This window comes from Tinamus guttatus, unplaced genomic scaffold (assembly GCF_059628265.1).
Source record: "Tinamus guttatus ecotype Peru unplaced genomic scaffold, ASM5962826v1 Tinamus_guttatus_pri_ptg000052l, whole genome shotgun sequence".
Classification (NCBI taxonomy): Eukaryota; Metazoa; Chordata; class Aves; order Tinamiformes; family Tinamidae; genus Tinamus; species Tinamus guttatus.
This window is the reverse complement of record NW_028288586.1, coordinates 4,551,021-4,568,634: the sequence shown is the minus strand read 5'-3', so window position 1 is coordinate 4,568,634 and position 17,614 is coordinate 4,551,021. Positions and strand designations below refer to the sequence as shown.

Sequence of the window (17,614 nt, the reverse complement as noted above, 5' to 3'; positions counted from 1 at the left end):
TATCATGAAATAATAATGGTGAAATTTATGCACTATTTGGTATTAGAGAGATGTTTTATTATTCAGCACACAAAGCCTCCTATTTGTAACGAGCCTCTGCATGTTATTAATTATCACTTGGTGCCAGACAGATGCTTTCATCTTTCTCGCCTGTGTCTTCCACTGTCCGCAGAAATGCAGCATGAAGTACAGGGCAACTCTGTGGCTGCTCTGTAAGTAAACTCTCATCCTCTCTTTCATTGCTACCAGCTTACTGCCTTCAGCTTGGTTTTATGAGCTGAAACTCAGAAATGTCTTCTGAATATAAAAACAAAAGAAAACATTCTTCTCAGGGTGGTTTTACTACATACATTTTAAAAGGAGATTTTCCCTAGGCTGGATGATTTCAACATGGACATCTGAACTTCATGTCAAAATCATATATAGATTTTTTTTTTTCCTCAAAAAAAACCCCTTTTAGAAGACATACAGTAAGAACCTTAATATATTAACATTTTGTCATTGAAGTACATTTGTACTTTTAAAAACTTTAGTTATCCACTTACAGAAATGATTTCTTGAAGATATTTTTAAATCAATACACATCATTATGCGAGTATATTATACTTAATGTAAACTATTCCATATATAAGCTAATAAAGTATGAAAAAGAAAAAAAATAAGAGTCCTGTTAATGGCACACTTAGTATCATCTCAGCCTAAATGTACCAGGTGGACTATATTATCCTATGCAACTGTTCCAGACACACTGTGGTATAAGTTCAAATATTAAGATAAAATTTTTAAAAAAGAAAGATGATGAGCTCTCAAAACCATGGGATATTTCACTATAAGCAACAATGGCAACTCTTCAGTAAGATAACTTGAAATAACTGAGTTTTGATAATTAGCTCTTAGCAAAGATGATTTATCCCACAACAAAGACTTTTTTTCTAAAAAAAAAAGTAGCTTGTAAACTGACCTTGAGCTCCCGATTTTTGCTTTTCTCTAACATTTTTAAGATTTTTTGATGTGATGCCTCCAGCTGCAGCTTAACATTCTGATTTTCTTTAATGGTGTTTTGAAGATCCTGCAAAAGTTTCTCTTTTTCTTTGATGGACTGTAGGTCATGTTTCTTCAGTGACTCTTTGAAATTGCTTGCTTGTTGGTCTAACATTTGCTTCAGCTGAGCCACCTTCCAGAAAAAAAGAAGTCAGCAGGACAGGATTAATGGTTGCACTCACAGCGAAGTGGAATGATGCACACTGGAACACATTATGAACCTGCGTTACTATGTAACATGCAAAGATCCGTGTTTCAAACAAACTCCTTTGTTTCAATGAAGAATAAAGTGGGATTTTTTTTTGCGGGGAGGGAGAAGGATAGCTCATGTGTATACTCGGAATAGTTTTAGTCAACAGAAACAATAAACAAATTTTTAAAGCTGAAATTATTCATGTTGATCTTTTAAAGTAAAAATCTTTGAATTCTTGCTTTAAAACATTTCATTTAGAGATTTAAATTGGATTAATTTTGAAAATTACAAAAGGACCTGAAATTAAATATTGGTTAGAATTTATCATTTAAAAGTTCTCTTGAAGGTTCTTTCTCAGTCTCTTTGATTTGATTATTGAACAACAACAAAAAAGTCAATTATTTGTACATGTTCAATTAGAAGAACAGCTGCTACTGCAGAACATTTTGAAGTTAGAGGCAAGAAAAATACAGCAATTTCTACAGCTCTTTTAGGATGCAAACATCCTTCCAGGAGAACCTGGGGAAACAATGACATCCCTTTTGTAAATACTGCCTGCTGTCCACCAGGTTATTTGCTTAAAATATTTCTTTTCCAATCATCTCCATCTCCTATGCACGGGGCGTAGTTCAGCCTGCACACACAGACCAGGAGGCAGAGCTAAGACTGGAGCTCTAAACTGCAGAGTACATTTGTAAAGCTGTAAACTGCAACTACTGAAAACAGGAGCTCTGCCCATCACTGATGTTTTATTCTTCCATCTCTTAGCTTAACTGCTAAACACAGTAGATACTTTTCTGACAGCTAGTAGAGAAGTAACCTCAGGTATCTGTTTAGAAGAACTAAATTCTGAATTCTGTTTTGGGAGGCTTTTTGGTGTGAGTCTGTTTCCTGGGTTTGGTGTGCTAGGTTTTCTACATTTTCAGCACAAACTTAAAATTGCCGCTCTGCTTAAATTTGCCATTCCAAGCACCCGCACTGCTGAGAAGCCGCCTCTGCCTCACAGGCCCCGCAGGCTTCACAAGGCCAAGCAGGGCCGTGGCTGCTGCGCCTGGGCTGCTAGGCCTGCCTGTGGGCTGTGCCACTGCTCTTGCAAAGTCTTTTGTCCCTTGCCTTTTATTTTTGTGAGCACGTGAGAGAGGATGGTATGTCTTTCATTTCTGATTCATTTGTACCCAGTTAGTCACTGGTGGACCCTGCTCATCACCACTGAGCATCTATTTCAGCTCCCCTCTGAGCTCTCTGGCAGGGCTGCTCACAGAGGGCGATGCCAGTGCTATAATTAACGTGGCTTTCTTTCCCCAGATGGGGTAATGGGCTTTGGTTTGAACTTGCCAAATTCGTCAGCTATAATATTAGCATTTCACATGTTCAGTGATCTGCAACAACATCTGTAATCTAGACACAGCAGAACTCTGCAAGCAGATGCAAATCTTGCTAAAATGCTCTTTACCAGAGCTGCCAACTTGCCCAGCTAACTGTTTACTATTTGGTGACCAAATCAAGCAATCCATAAAACTTTTATTTAAGTCAACCCAAAAGAAACATTCCTGAGCATATATGTCAAAATGAAAAATTAAAATGTGTTTCTTTCAAACTGCATTCAGTGTTTTGGAAACTTAATTTATTTCATTTTTTTTTTAGAAGAGAAATCATTTTATTCACAGAACACACTTAATACACAAGTGAAGTAGCAGCAACCAGAGACAGACACTCTGCAACACCCTGTAGCCCAGTGACAGGATAAATCCTTGAAAGGTGAGAAAGTTGGCAGCAGGAAAAAAATCAAGTGCAGGCCTCCCACACATCATGGGAATTCTAGGTAGGTAACTAAAAATTAAATAAACATTCCTTCATCCAGTGTTTTGTGAATCAATTTCTTTATCTTGTTCTCTAAGTGCCAGAAAATGAAACATTTAGTAACTTATGAAACACTAAAATAATATTTTTTTCACTTTCACTTAAGTTACCCAATAAAATTGATTTGAATTAACACATTTTGAAATAGCAACCAGCTTCAGCTCCCTCAAGCTGCAAATTTAAACTAACAAATGATGCACTAAGAACCATTCTCAGCTCTGTTAGCAAAGAAAGCATTACCGATCAGAGTCTCATACAAGCAGGAAAGCTGCATTCACTTTGCTTGAAATCTCTCTATATGTACATCATACTTTCTACTTAAGCATTTATTAAATACATTGAAAAATGTGGAAATAAATTCAGACTTCTGTCTTGTCACCTTCAAAGATCCCTCCTGATCTAAATCATATTATAATAGCCTGAGCTCCAATAGCTTTTTTTTTTTTAAGATTCATTTCATCCAATTAAATACAAGTAAAATTATCTGTTTGCATAGTGAAGAAGGGAAGAATAATTGCTAACTATTATTATCAGTAAAAAGCATATTATTTAATATTTTTGTGGGATAGGCTCTATCTGTAGCCTGGATGCACTCCCAGAAAAGGCAGATGCCGGAAAACCTTCCTCCTGCTGCTTGCCAACCATTCATTGGTTTCCAGAGCTCCTGCCATTTTTATGATTTTCTGAAAAATAAATGGCTAACTGGTCTGATCAAAAATGACTACTTTGGCCTTTACCTTCCTTTTTTTGGGCATTTACTTTGTCTTAATCCCTATTGAAGAGCAAGCCAATGCTTTCCCATACAAACAAAAAGAAAAGCTGATTTTTTCAGGCACTACAGCTCCTCAAGTTCCTCATAAAACTAACATTTAATGTGAAACAGTTAATGCTGCATGGTCCCCTCTATCAGCATATGGGACATAGACTGCTATTATACTGTATTTCTGCCTGGTCTTTCTGAAAGAAACTGGGTGAATAGTCTTTAAAAAGAAAGTACCAAAATGATAGCTTGTATTTTTTTTTCCAATAAGAAAGACTGGAATAGGGAAAAAATGCTCAGAATATTTTTTTTTTGAAATTTAAATACTCACCTAGGCAGGGAAAAACGAAAAGTGTATATAAACTTCAGCTGTGGTCACAACGCTATTAACCTTCCAAATGCTCTTCTTTTTCCATGCTGTAAGAAGAAAGACTTCATAAAGTCTTTCTTTTCACAGTATTAGGCATACACACATTCTTCATCATTAATACTACTATTTCTAATACATGAGAAGTTAAGAAACAACATTTTAAATCTCCTTAAGTTCCTTCCTCCTGCCTTTCAATCAGAAAGGCTTTCCCATCCACCACTGTAAAACTTTTTTTGGAACATTTTGCAATATCCAGGGATTTTATTGTGGTAAATTATTTCATGTGAAGTCACATTACTTGAAAATTTAACTTAGCTCATTTTACTATTAATAGCCTGTAGAAACTGCAATATCATATGATCTTGTGTTTTAAACACTCTTCCTGCTACAAAACAAAACATCTTGAAAACAATATTCTCCATAAGTCCAATGCTATTATTTATTCGAATATACCCACTAGAATTGTATGAAGAGGTCTTAAATATTTAGCTAATACCTATCCAGTGCATAAACTCTAAGCAACAATATATTTGGAGGCTGTACTGAATTCTTTGCAAATTTATGTTATGTTTATGGGTTATGTTTGCACTTCCCTTTCCTTAAGGTGGCTGATTGTTTCCCATTGTCTTACAACTAATGGAAAAATGAACAACCATTACTAAAAGCTAACAGATAAGATTTTAAATACTTTTTTAAAAAAAAAGATTTTAAATATTTTTTTTCTAACCATAATTACTATCCTTCTCTTGGGAAGGATATTTTGATTTTTTGAAGCAGCAACTTCCAACCTCTGATAGTCCATGGGCAAAAAAACTGGGCAAATATCATGCTATGCATGCCTCCACATTTGGCTCTCCCTTTTGATTTCTGCTTTGATTATTTTAATTCACTGTGACAGCAAGTGCTGTGAATACTTTAAGCCTAGCTTATGTCTGTTCTCTCCATAAGTGTGAAATCTCAAAGGCAAGACCTAGAGATGGAATCAGAATATTTTGACTTGTATCTTTTAGGCAGAAAGTTCTGAGTTTCTGAATGCGCTGTCAGGTTGCTAGGGGCTGAATTCACATAAAAGACTTAAAACAGCCTTTTGATGTATTACAGAAGAGTCACCATATTTGAGAGTGTGTTCAGAGTCAAAACAAGGCACCCACATGTTACAGGGTTTTCCTCATACTACGATCAGTAACATGTTACAAGAAGTAGGAACAACAAAAAAAATGTGTTTTACAGTTGTCTCTAGCCTTATTTCACAGTTTTTTCAATTAAATTCCCAGTTAAGTACCTTCCTAAGCCTAAGGCAATTCCTGACAGATATAGTCCCAATAGATGTACCTGTGCTGCTCCTATGATTATTAGGTGTCCAGTGGTGCCTATGGACCTTCCTCGAGGTTCTGCAACTGCTGCACTAGTGCTGCATTTCAAAGATACAACATGAGAAGGCAGTATCTGTCCTTCCATGCTATGGACCTTGAAATTCCAGAATGTCCTCTTCAACATATGTGAAAGAGATCCCATAGTGCAAATGCAAGATACTGGAGGGCTCTAATAAACTAGAATTCAACCCGCACAGGTCTCACATTCTTCCTTCCAGGGGACCAGATAGGTGAGAATTCGTTTTATTTATCCAGAAGTCTCAATAATATGGAAATACTGCTGTTCTGAAATGCATCCCACAGAGATCAAATTACAATGATCTGTCTGCTCTGCACAGTGCTCTTGCTATGTTGACCGAACTTAAAACGTGCCTTATGCAGCCAAGGAGGCTATTTTTAGATCTCAAATAGTGTTCTTGCTCTGTTAACCCAACCAAAAATGTGCTTTACGCAGCCAAGGAAGCTATTTTTAGATCTGAATTTTATCCGGATTGGAACTTGATTAGTGACAGCACACTGCCTAACCCTTGAGGCGGAAGCTCCAGGCTGGGAATCACACCGTGAGCAAAATGTGATGTTGTACAGTAAATGGTGGCTTGCTGGCTGTCAACACTCACATATTTATGGAAGGAAAGTATTAAAATGTCAAATGATCTCACTTTCCTGGCAATAGTGCCATGTAACAGCTTCAGAAAGTATCCTACGAAGCACCAAGAAGAATGCAAGCACCACCACCCGTGCAGCAGAGAACATCTCCTCCCCTCCAGCAAACTCGGAGACTCTGGCACATCAAGATGTTTCTTAGAGCCATCTGTTCATCCTTATGATGGTGCTATGAATATAACATATAACACGATACATACTATTTTATATATACCCAGGTGTCAAATACGGTTTCCCAGCACCCCTTGCATTTGTACATGTGTGATATACAGGCATGCATACCCTGAGCTCATCGTACTGGATTGGGAGTTAGGAAACAGTTTTGTTTGTTTGTTTGTTGTTTGTTTTCTCTCTCTCTGCCTTAGTTCTTCCAGTTGTAAAACCTGAACAACAAGGCTTCAAATCATATATTTTTATTTTTGAGCTCTTTTAATAGGATATGCTGTGTGCATGCATATATGCAAGATTAGGACATCAGAGTGTGCCAGTATCCCTTCTTTCAACCTCCTCCTCTCACTCCACCCCCCCCACCCTAGTGTTATTTTTAGGCATTACTTAGGGATACCAGTACAGCATGGTATATTTTCAGCTTTAAGTGCACTAAGATGATTTTGTGGAAATATGCATTTTAGGGGACTTTGGAATGGAGTAAAGATGACTGATTTCTGAGTACTCATGTGTGAAGAATTCCCACTGGATAGGTCAGCACAACTTAGGTTGAGAAGAAAAAAAGTGCAGCATGCAGAATGTGTAGCAAAGACCAAATAATAATTAAAAACAAACGAACAAAAAACAGGACATACCCAGAACTTTAAGAATATTAAACAAACAAAATAAATTCTGGATTTCTAACCAGGAAATGGATAGAATGTGAGAATGCAGTTGTTTGATACAAAGCCTGCTCTACAAGAAAGTGGAAAGAGGAAGCCAGCAGGTGAGGTGGGACAAATCTTTACTTAGCGCCCAAAAAGTATTCATCAGTCCTTTTCCTGTTTTTGAACAGTCAAAAAGAGTTTATTATGGCCACTCGGAGTCCATAGATCCCAGCTGAAAAGATCTAGAATTTCTTCTTTTGTTGCAATGAAAACTCCTACTGACCATCCAGCTTGCTAGAAACAAAGTGGATTAGAAGTAGTGAAGATAGAAAGTAACTGAAATTTTAGCCTGACCCTTAATACAAGGGCTCCCCATAATCCAGTAGTCCCAGGATGACCTACCTAATTCCTGTTGCAGTTCATCACTTTCTTGAAGTAGACTGAAGATATGTTGCATATTTGGGAATAACCTGATTTTGCTTGATAAACCCTTGGAGCCTCCAACCCTTGGTTGGCAGGAAAAAAAACTGAATGACAAATTCTTATGCTGCAACCGTATTCATTTACCCATAACTTCTCAGCACTGACAATCACAAATCATTTCACCCTGCTTCTGGAAAGGAAAGGATCTTTCCTTTCTTCTGGAAGGAAAAATAAACACAACACTCAGCATCATCAGAACTTTTCACCATGAGTGCCCTGTCTTCAGTGCTTTAAAGCAGTTACTTTAGAGATTATCCATGAAGTAAAAGCGTTTAAATGATCAGAGGCAAAACCTTCACATGAGCACACTAAAGAAGAGGAAATATCCTGTACAGAAGATTTTTAAACAGACAACATTTGCTTACAAGATCTGAAAAACAAATGGTCTGAAGAACAAACGTTCTCCTGAGAGAGAAAATGTCAGCAGTTGTCAGCAATCTTAAAAGGTACATTGTTTACCTAGGTAGATAATTGCCTTGTAGAGGTTCTGCTTTTTGTTCTGACACACAAACATTTACCCACCATGCAGCCTGTGCTGCGCTGATACCTCAGTGAGTGCTATTCCTCCTCTGCTCTCCACACAGCAGCGCTTACAGGTGGATAATCTGATACCAACACATCTCCCCCCCGAAGAATCCATAGGCATGTAAACACTAAAACGAAGGATCAGATTTGCATTGAAACTTAGGTGTAACCTTAGCAAGGAATAGCATAGTATAAAGGCTATTTTGCCCTCAAAGTAGCTTTGGGGCCAGAATACTTCCTTTATTTCACTCTTGATCTTAGGAACATACAGGGAGGACAACTAAAACTAGTAACGGTATATACTAAATTACTGGACCTGCTGCAGGTGGCCTGCCATCACACAAAGCAGTTATATATCCTTTCTTTTTCCCTTCAATCCTGCTCACAGGAGGGGTTGGACTAGATGAACTCCAGTTCTCCCTTCCAATCTACATTATTGATTATTCTGTTCACTCTTCTGTCATTGCTGGGGAAGTAGCCTGGGCAGCCTGTTCCTGTAGCCTGTGCCTGTTCTCTTCAGGTCTTTTTTATGTGGATATGTATGTATAAAATATATAAAATGTATAAAATAAGCAAGATCAAAATAAAAATGCATTATACTTGGCTCAGAGATAATAAGGGTTGTTCACAGACAAGCACCTGGCAAAGCTCTGCCTCTTGCAAAGGGAAGATTCATCCCTACTGAAGACAGTGCTCCTGTGCCAGAGGAAATACATGAAGGTACCACAATTCCCACCTAGTAGCTCTACGCAGGCTATTAGAAATCCTAAATGTAAGCCCTGGAGCACTCCGGGGGCAAGGATCTTGGATTCAACATGAAATACCAAGGACAGGGATTTACAGAGCAGAACATGGGGCTGAGGAGCTGACAGGACTGAGCAGACACGCTGCGTGCTCACGTAATGTATACCCAGTTATTTAAAAGATACCTATATCCCTGTACACTGAGAATAACCATCCCGGCATACAGGCATCCAGACAAAAAACGTGCTGAGTTCTTTACTGTAGAAAGACTTAAATGAACAATTTCTAAAAAGTGATTTGTGTTACAAGCTCATTAGTGCGCTTGTTCCTCCTGCTTGTGTCTGTTTGCTGAAAAACAAAACAAAACAAAAAACTAGTACATTTTCAGACACTACAAATGGAAAAAAAAGGGGAAAAATACCCATATGAATGTTATACTTTATATAGCACAATGACTCAAGAAGAATTGAAACTAACAGAAAAAGAACCTAAAAGTCTACTGAAGGCAAAAGAGCTTTCTGAAAGGTTGGCATGATACTAGTAATGAGTGCTGCAGACAACAGGGACGTGTATTCTTTGCAACTCATAGAAAAACAAAGGAAAATATATGAGCAGGTCATAGTTTAGAATCAGGGTAATGGTTGGGTAGCAGTAAAAGGATGGAATCAAACAGAGAAGCATGAATGTTGCAAGGGAGAAATTAGCTTTAATTTCTCCTGTAAGAAAATGAGAGGATATAATGGTAGCTGCAATTAAAACCAGAAAATCACATACTTGCAGCATTACCACTGCATCTCTAGCAATTGAATCTCCATAGCTCAATTTTTCAATATGGAAAATAGATATAATAATTCTCAAACATCTGCCATGGGATTTAATTATATCAAATGATATAAATAGCACTAGTTATGAAAAATACTGTTGTTTTAAGTTAGGAAATTTCTTATTTACTTGAATATTCATCTGTGACTCTCCAAGAAAAGATGGCAATAAATAATATTTATTTCCTAAAAGCAGTAAATGCCTTAAAAATACCTTTAAAAGTGACTGATTCAAGTTTGATCTGATTCACATGAAGATGACCTTCAATTGGCATCATTTTAAGAAAACCTGTTCACATAAACACAACCCCATGTAAAAGGGAAGCCTTTTCATGAGGCTTATATTTGACAGTGGAACTGTGTGCCTTCAAGCACCGCATCGTAACATAGCGACCAGGCACAAGCACTTTCATGATCAGGTAGAACAGATTAGCTCTGAGAAACGGGATCGTATATATGCATAAACTCCAGTAGTTTCACAGAGGAAAATGAATGATTCTGAAGAACACTTAACACAAGTCCTAGTCTCCAAAATCCAGAGGGTGCCACAAAAATCATCATTCAGTGATAGGAGCTGCTTGCTTGTTCTCACTTCTCAACTGATCAGCAACAGACTTTATTCTTGAAATGATGGGGAACTCCTATACCTACAGCATTCAACTGGGAAACAACACAGAGCTGAAGAAACCTTGACTGACTGACTGCCACACTAACTGCTCTGATCGAGCATGTTTGTCCTGAAGATGTCCGACAAACACACAAGTGCTTCAGGAGACAGAAGACTAAGTTCCTCCTTAGTTTATGCCCCAGTTTGGCAAACTGCTTAGACACGCACTGAGGTGCGAGTTTCACTAACTATTGAAGTATGCACTTAAAACCAAACAAGTGCTTCAAGGTTTTCCTTGAATGGATTTCAGCTCACATGTGGATTCTCTACTGCACAGAGACATTATAGACTGCCTTGAAGCCTAAGCATTCATGCCACTTGGCATGAGAAACAAAAGCACCAGAGAGAGCTGTTTTCACACAAGTTAAGTTCTTTAAAGAATCTCCTTAGCCAACTGATGCCACTGCTGCAGTGGCACCGCAACAACAAAAATTGAAGCTCAGACATTTAAGGGTGGATATTGCACAGGCAACCCATCTTAATCCACAAGACAAGCACCCTTTGCAACTGAACCTAAATATAGACATACACACCTGTATGTATTTATAGTTTATAACAAGTGCTCATCTAATTGAAATGCAGTCCACATCAATCACATCAACACCTTGCAGAATTGGCTCCTCAGCCTAAATAACACAAAATGTTGCTTAATCTTCACATCATAGATCCATGGAAATTTAACACAGAAATTGGAGTACAGAATACATTATGCTTGAGGAAGAACCTTATATTAATCATTCTAAATGTTACATCCAAGGCTTGCAAGCGTAAGTGTTGCTAAGAAGGTAGTTTATCACATCAAGGGTAAATTCACCTTCCTGCCTGAGAAGCTTTTCATGGAAATAAATCAGCTTTGATTTTGCCCTCCCCCGCACACACACTTTTTTTTTTTTTTATAAGAAAAATCCTTGCATTTTATGGTAATTCGAAGTGCCTCCAGTGAGGATAATTCAAATGATGTCACTACGACCAATAAGATTAAAAACAGATGAATTAGAGCATCTATTAATAGAAGCACATTCCTACCTTCTGTATTTTTTTTCTTTCAACTTCCACAAAAGTTTACACTGACTTGACTTCCTTGGAATGTTTCATTACAAGGTCTTCCAACATGTTTAACAGTTGTCCTTTCAGGTGTATTTTCTCCTCCTGGGACTAATGCTTGCTTTTTCAAATCCCTTATGTCTTTTATTCATGTTGTGTTTTCAGTAGCTACAGCTTCAGCAGGCTGTAAAACACTGTCTATTTATTTATGACAAAACCACAGTAGAATTCAGGGCTCCTAGTAATCTGTTTTGCAGGGAATATACCATTTAGGAGGATATGCTCCACTGAAAAATACTGCCTTTATTTCAGTTGCCAATGTGAACTGTAACGAGCCAGGGTTGTTTGCCTCTTCTGCAGACGAGTTTTTTTGTTTTACTGTTTCAGTTTAGTTGTGGGTAGTGACTCACTCCCAACCATGGAGGCTTCCTTTAAGGAAAACCTCACTTCTGTGAAAAAGTGCAGGACAAATCTGGGTTTTATTAGGTCACTAATGCCAGGTCTAATTTTCCAGAATGCTAGCATAAGAATCTTCTAGGAGAACAATACAGCAAATAGTCTGGGCTTGAAAATTGATTAAGAGGAGATGCGGAAGGACCACTCGGAACATTCCTCACTGTATCAAGTTTATTCTTGGTATTATTTCTGTTATGTCTTTCAAGAGAATAGAACTATCTTCCATATTTAGAAATAAATAAATAAATAAATAAATCATGTCAGCTTGTTCCCAAGAGCAAAAGCTGGTGTTGGACCTTCTTCTCTAAAAGGGCTTGGTGATAGAAGAATTTAAACAGCTTGCCCTAAGCTACCACAACTGTATTGTGAGCATGTTTGCAGTTTTCTTGCTGTCATTGCAGTAACTCATGTATTGAATTTATGAGTGAGAATCAAACCGGGTGAGGCGTGTGGTCTGTGAATCTTACAAGACTGACTTCTATAGAATGACCCAAAGGCAGAATAAAATGACACTGATATAGGACTCTGGCATGTCTTCCCTATGGATGTTTGAGAGCAAAATATCTGTTTAAGCCCCTACATGTCTCTACAGTGTCTCTTGCTTTGGATCTGTTCGATAGAAGTCTTTTGCTGCAGCTCTATTATTTGACTCTTCAGTTCATCTACCTCATTAATGGCTTTGTTCTGGGAATTCAATATAGCTCCCATCCCTTCCATAATAGCAAAATTTGCATTTAAAAGAGCATAAATAACTTGTGGAATTTCTAGTATGAATGACATGGGAAATACTTCAGAATGACATTAATGAGCATCTTACCTGCCTTTTGCAGGACTTTCTTCTTCAGTCTTTGGCTACATTTAGCTCTTCCTCCATTTCTTTTTTTTCATTATACATTTTGATCTGAGAATTAAGCTATATTTCCAAATCTCAAAATATGCATGGCATTACTCTTCTGTATATTACTTATGTTCTTTTTCTTGTCTTCTGCAGTAAATGGTCATTTTCTTTCTCAGTGCAATTCAATGATATGAATCTGTTGCCTACAGAGCTAATTTAAAAGACTCTTTTTCTCTTCTGTGTTAAATTATCCCTGGCCATAATTACTGTTCTATTTCAGGGGCTAAGGTCTCAGTCTCCAAGAGCACTGCAACACCGACCTGGACAAAATTTCTATTTGTTCTTATATTAATGTTATCCGGATAAAGCCTTGTGGGTCAAACCCAACTCCTATCTGACGTTGTCTATAACTGAAAACTTCAAGGTAAGCTTGCTTGACTTTTACTTCTGCCATATTCCAAAATTCTTCTAAAGCTAGAATGCATGGATCAGACTTTTTGAAAATGGCTTGTCATCCTTTACATGCTCTATTTCATAGTAATACATATAGTAATAACAAATGTACTCATCTAAAGGTGAAATGTTTCATCTAAGGGTCTCTAACCACTTGGCAAACACCAAGGAAAAAAGAAAATTAATCTTGCTTAAATACCAGCCCTTTTATCTCTCATGCATATTAATAGCTTTTCTTGATAGTGTTACTAATGATCAGAGCTATTAATGATTAAAGAAATGTTTATCCTTTCCTGTTGGTCATTGTCCATGGAATTATGAAAAAAAATGTAATATTTAATGATGGCATCAAACGAAGAAGCTTTTTGCTTTTTAATTAGAAAAGCATAGAAAAATACCTGAATTCTTATTTCCTCCAGATTTAATCCAGTCTGAGAGCATCTCTTTAAAGAGTCAAGGTAATATTTTCAGCTGGAGTGTAAACCAGCATCATTCCACTGATTCTGAGGATCTAAATTTTATAATAGTTGAACATATGTCCCTCAGAAAACAATTTTAATTTTAATCTATCTGACACTGAATTCAGAAACTATATTTCTAAAGAGACAACATTGTTATTTCCACTTTCTATTTTCTTTTAAACTGTATAATCCCCAAAACACTGCATTTCTCACATGATAAAGTAGAAACAGTAAATTAACCTGCAGGAATTTCCATGCACCCATCCTTCATTTCTCCTGAATCCAAGACAAAGAACCCACAAGAAATCAGGTTTTACTTTTCCCTCTCCCCATCACCTCCATACAGCCGGGACACTTTTCCTTATAGAAACATATTTTACAGACTTCCCCCAGGCAGAGAAGAGGGGGCTTATCTGCATCTCTGCCATGGAGTCCGCAGGCTACAGACCAATGCAGGGAGAGAGCAGTGCCTGGGTGGTGCTGGGGACAACATGTTCAATTCTGGGGCCAGATCTAAGGTGAGCTTATGTGATAGGAAGGAGCTACGGTGTCATATGGACATATAGGGACACGGAACTCGGCTGAGTGTGGAGCATGGCTGGGTGCTTCAGCTTCAGCACAGCTCCCCAGTGTCTCCCCATTGATGACCTTATGTCATGTCCTTATGTACCACATGCACCCGGTTGGCAGGTTGCCCGTGACCTGCCAGCGCTGACAGCAGTGCCTGGCACATGATGTACTGCAAATGTATGAGCTAAAGCACCAAGTAAGGCCTGACTGATTCAGCGCACCCCCACGATTTGGCACACAAAGCTTCACGTTTACAGGACACTGCTGAATGGCACTTGCTATGAGCTACTGCTCTCAGAATCATGCAAGATAAAGCACTTGATTTCTAACCCTCCAGCTCACTGCCTGGCCTCTTACCTGACCCTGATTTCATCAGTGCACGGAGAGGTGAGATCCACAGCGCAGAAAGACACCTACCCTGTGCACATCCTCTGCTACCATTAGTGCCTGCTTACTGTTCTCTTTAGTTCCGTGCAGAAAAAGCTTTACCTCCTTCAGGGAATAGGAAGTCTACTGTTCAAAGAGTTCTCCTAATGAGTTACTAATCAGCTTAACTCAGTCTTTAAAAACTCCCCAGTGCTATATTCTTCCTTTTTCTCTTCTAAGCCTCTTAAACTGTTTTAGTTCTTACAAAGCATTTGACTTGAGCAATTAAAAGACCTTCCCCCCTGAATTTTATAGAAGTGATAATTTGTACTTTACTAGGCACAGATAGGGATCACAATTTCATACCCTACCTGTACTCTTTCTTTCATCTTCTGAGAGTGTTTCTTCCTCTCATTTACCTTCCAGGCTTTCTCCTCCATGTCTACCTCCAGTTTCTTTACCTGCTGCAGCAAAAAAACTTCCTGAGCCTCTAAGCTCTTCCTTTGCTCCAATTCTCTTTGTTGACAATTCTTCTGCTGCTCTGCCATGGATTGCTGCATAGCTTTTTGTAAAGTCTCTTTTTCTGTCTCATAGGAGCCTTGCAGTTGGCTGGTTTTCTGTGTACACTCTTCTGTGACTCTCTGGTTCTCACTCTTCAGGCTTTCCATCTCGTTAATCAGAGCTTGTCCTTCCACACTGTGTTTTTCATCTAAAATCTCTCGTGTATCCGAGTTCTCCCTGGTTGCTTTGCATTCATCTAACAGGCCCTCATGCTGCTGATATAAATGTAAGAGTTTATTTTCAAAGTCTGCATTGGTATCCACTGTGTCTGTGGAAAGGATCATCTCTGCTTGTTTTACATCCATTCTCAGCTCTTTTTCTTTCAGCTGCTTCTTGAACAGGGTTAACTCTGCTAGGGCTTCTTCTTTTAGTCTCTTGTGTTGGTCTACTGCATCTTCAAGGACTTGGATACGCTTTCTAAGCAACTGTTCTTCTTCAGCTTTGCATTTATACTGCAGGATTGTTTTCCTTGTCTCAGCACGAATGTGCTGAATTTCTTCTTCATGTGCATCTTTCAGAGCCTGTATATTAGCCTCATGTTCATCATTCTTAGTGTTCAGAGCATATATCACCTATAATTCAAGAAAAAGAATGGGAAATTATAGTGTCTGATAACTGGTGGCATTAAGAATTTAGGAATTTATCAAGGTCTTAAATGCTTTATTAGGAGAATTATTACAGTTAAATTTTGTTGCCTTTTTTTTTCTCCAATAGCAACATATGGGACAATTATAAATTGCAAAACCTTACAGAGAAAGAGGACACTGTGAGAAGCATATTCTTTTCAGATTTTCTCAGCAATTTCTGTTTTTACTTCTGGCAAATCATCACTTCATACACCTAGTCTGACCTCTGAATACCAGGAACAAAATGCTACCTTTTGTAGCTGCCAGACTCCCTCTGTATTTAGGCTTCAGTGCAGCAGCACCATCTGCCACTTGGCCTTTAGCAAGGGATGAGCAGAGGTAAATCTGTAGAACGAAACCTGAGATCCTGAGGACCTGACACCACGCTCACATGGACCAAAATCACTCTGATTGGTGATGTGAATGAAAGCAAAGTTCATAAGAAGGGTAAAACTGTGCACTCCTGACTGGAGCTAAAACACCACTGAGGAGGCACCATTAGGTGCACCCCAACTGCAGGGCAGGTGAGTCAGGTTTTGGTCAGTATTTCGTGATAGCTGCTGCTCCAGTGAAAGCCCCTTTTGAGTGGGTTCAAATAAAGCTTTCTAATGCACTTCTGTAATGCCTATTTATCTTCGAGATTCAGCTTTAGTGGATTCGGGGAGAGCCTCTGTGACAACAAGCAACTTTTTAAAACAATGAGCCTGAACTTTTTGAAATTTAATAAAATGCGTAATAATAATAATTCTCATGACTTTCATAGAAATTATAACCCCAAGAAGCCTTCAGCTAGTACTGATGCCCTCTCACAGAAGCTGCTGTACAAGCACACATTACTATCATCAAGAAAGCTCACTGTAGCCCACAATGAAGGACTCATGGTCTAAACCAGTACAGGTCCATGCTGAACTACAAGGTAGTTATATAGAACTCCAAAAATAGAACTTGCCTTGATATGGTGCCTAATCCAGTTTCTATTAAGGTCAGTGGGTATGGAAGCAGGATTAGTTTGTAACTACTTTTTATATAAAATATATCTTTATTTTTATTTCATATTATTACATATGTTCAAGCCATTCATACCATCAACCCTAGTAAGTCTTAAGCAGTAATTTTTGTGCATTCAAAATCTCCTGTGATGTTTTAAGCTATCTATCCGTGTATATATGGACAGATTTATTGGTGTAACTAGATACCAGAAAGGGCCAAGCAAGATGAATTTGCTAGCGGGTAATCTTTTTCACAGATAGCTCAAAATTAACACTGAACTGTGCATCTGCCAACACACATAAGAGAAACTGATATATAGATATTTTCCATCCATTTTCTCTAAAAGATAGGGCTATCCTTTATGATACAAGACATCTTTTCAGACCAGGTCACTTAGGGTATTACCGAATCCCCGACAGACTTTCCACTAATCACATTCATACGAAATTGTAGTATGAAAGGACATAGGTATCTAATTCAAGAACAATAATACTCCGATCATTAACTTATACATGGAGGTTTTCCTCCACTCCCCCCCCTATATAGCTTATCCTTCTACAAAAGCAGGTCTGGAAATTACATAAAACCTACAACAGCTATTATGAGCAGGGCCTGAGTCCAGAGAGGTTAATGGAAACATTCTTAGACATTATTTGAGAAAACAATAGTCTTAAATATATAAACCTAGAAAGGAGATTACAGCCAATGTTTTGATTTTACTAGAATTCAGTCCTTCCTCAGGGAAGGTCTCAATTAAGAGACCAACAAGCCTAAAACCACACTTAAATGTCACAAGTCTGCAGCCTGCTACTCCCTCAGGATGTCTTCAGAGTCCTTGAGTTTGCTCAGCTACATCTACGCTATTTATGTACTGAGCAACATATTGAATTTCAGTCATCCATAAATAAAAGCAAACACAGAAATACATCTTGCA

The 17,614-nt window shown here is 38.1% G+C and overlaps 1 protein-coding gene across 1 annotated transcript in view; it reads right to left on the bottom strand.

The window, feature by feature from the left end:
- The window catches only part of FAM184B (family with sequence similarity 184 member B), a 38,353-nt gene that overhangs the window by 7,220 nt on the left and 13,519 nt on the right, over positions 1-17,614 (bottom strand). The window contains exons 2-3 of the mRNA XM_088539987.1: positions 14,875-15,636; positions 962-1,174 (exon numbers count right to left, since the gene is read on the bottom strand). Of these exons, the coding sequence (XP_088396113.1) occupies positions 962-1,174; positions 14,875-15,636 (975 nt within the window). The remainder of the gene's footprint in view (positions 1-961; positions 1,175-14,874; positions 15,637-17,614) is intronic.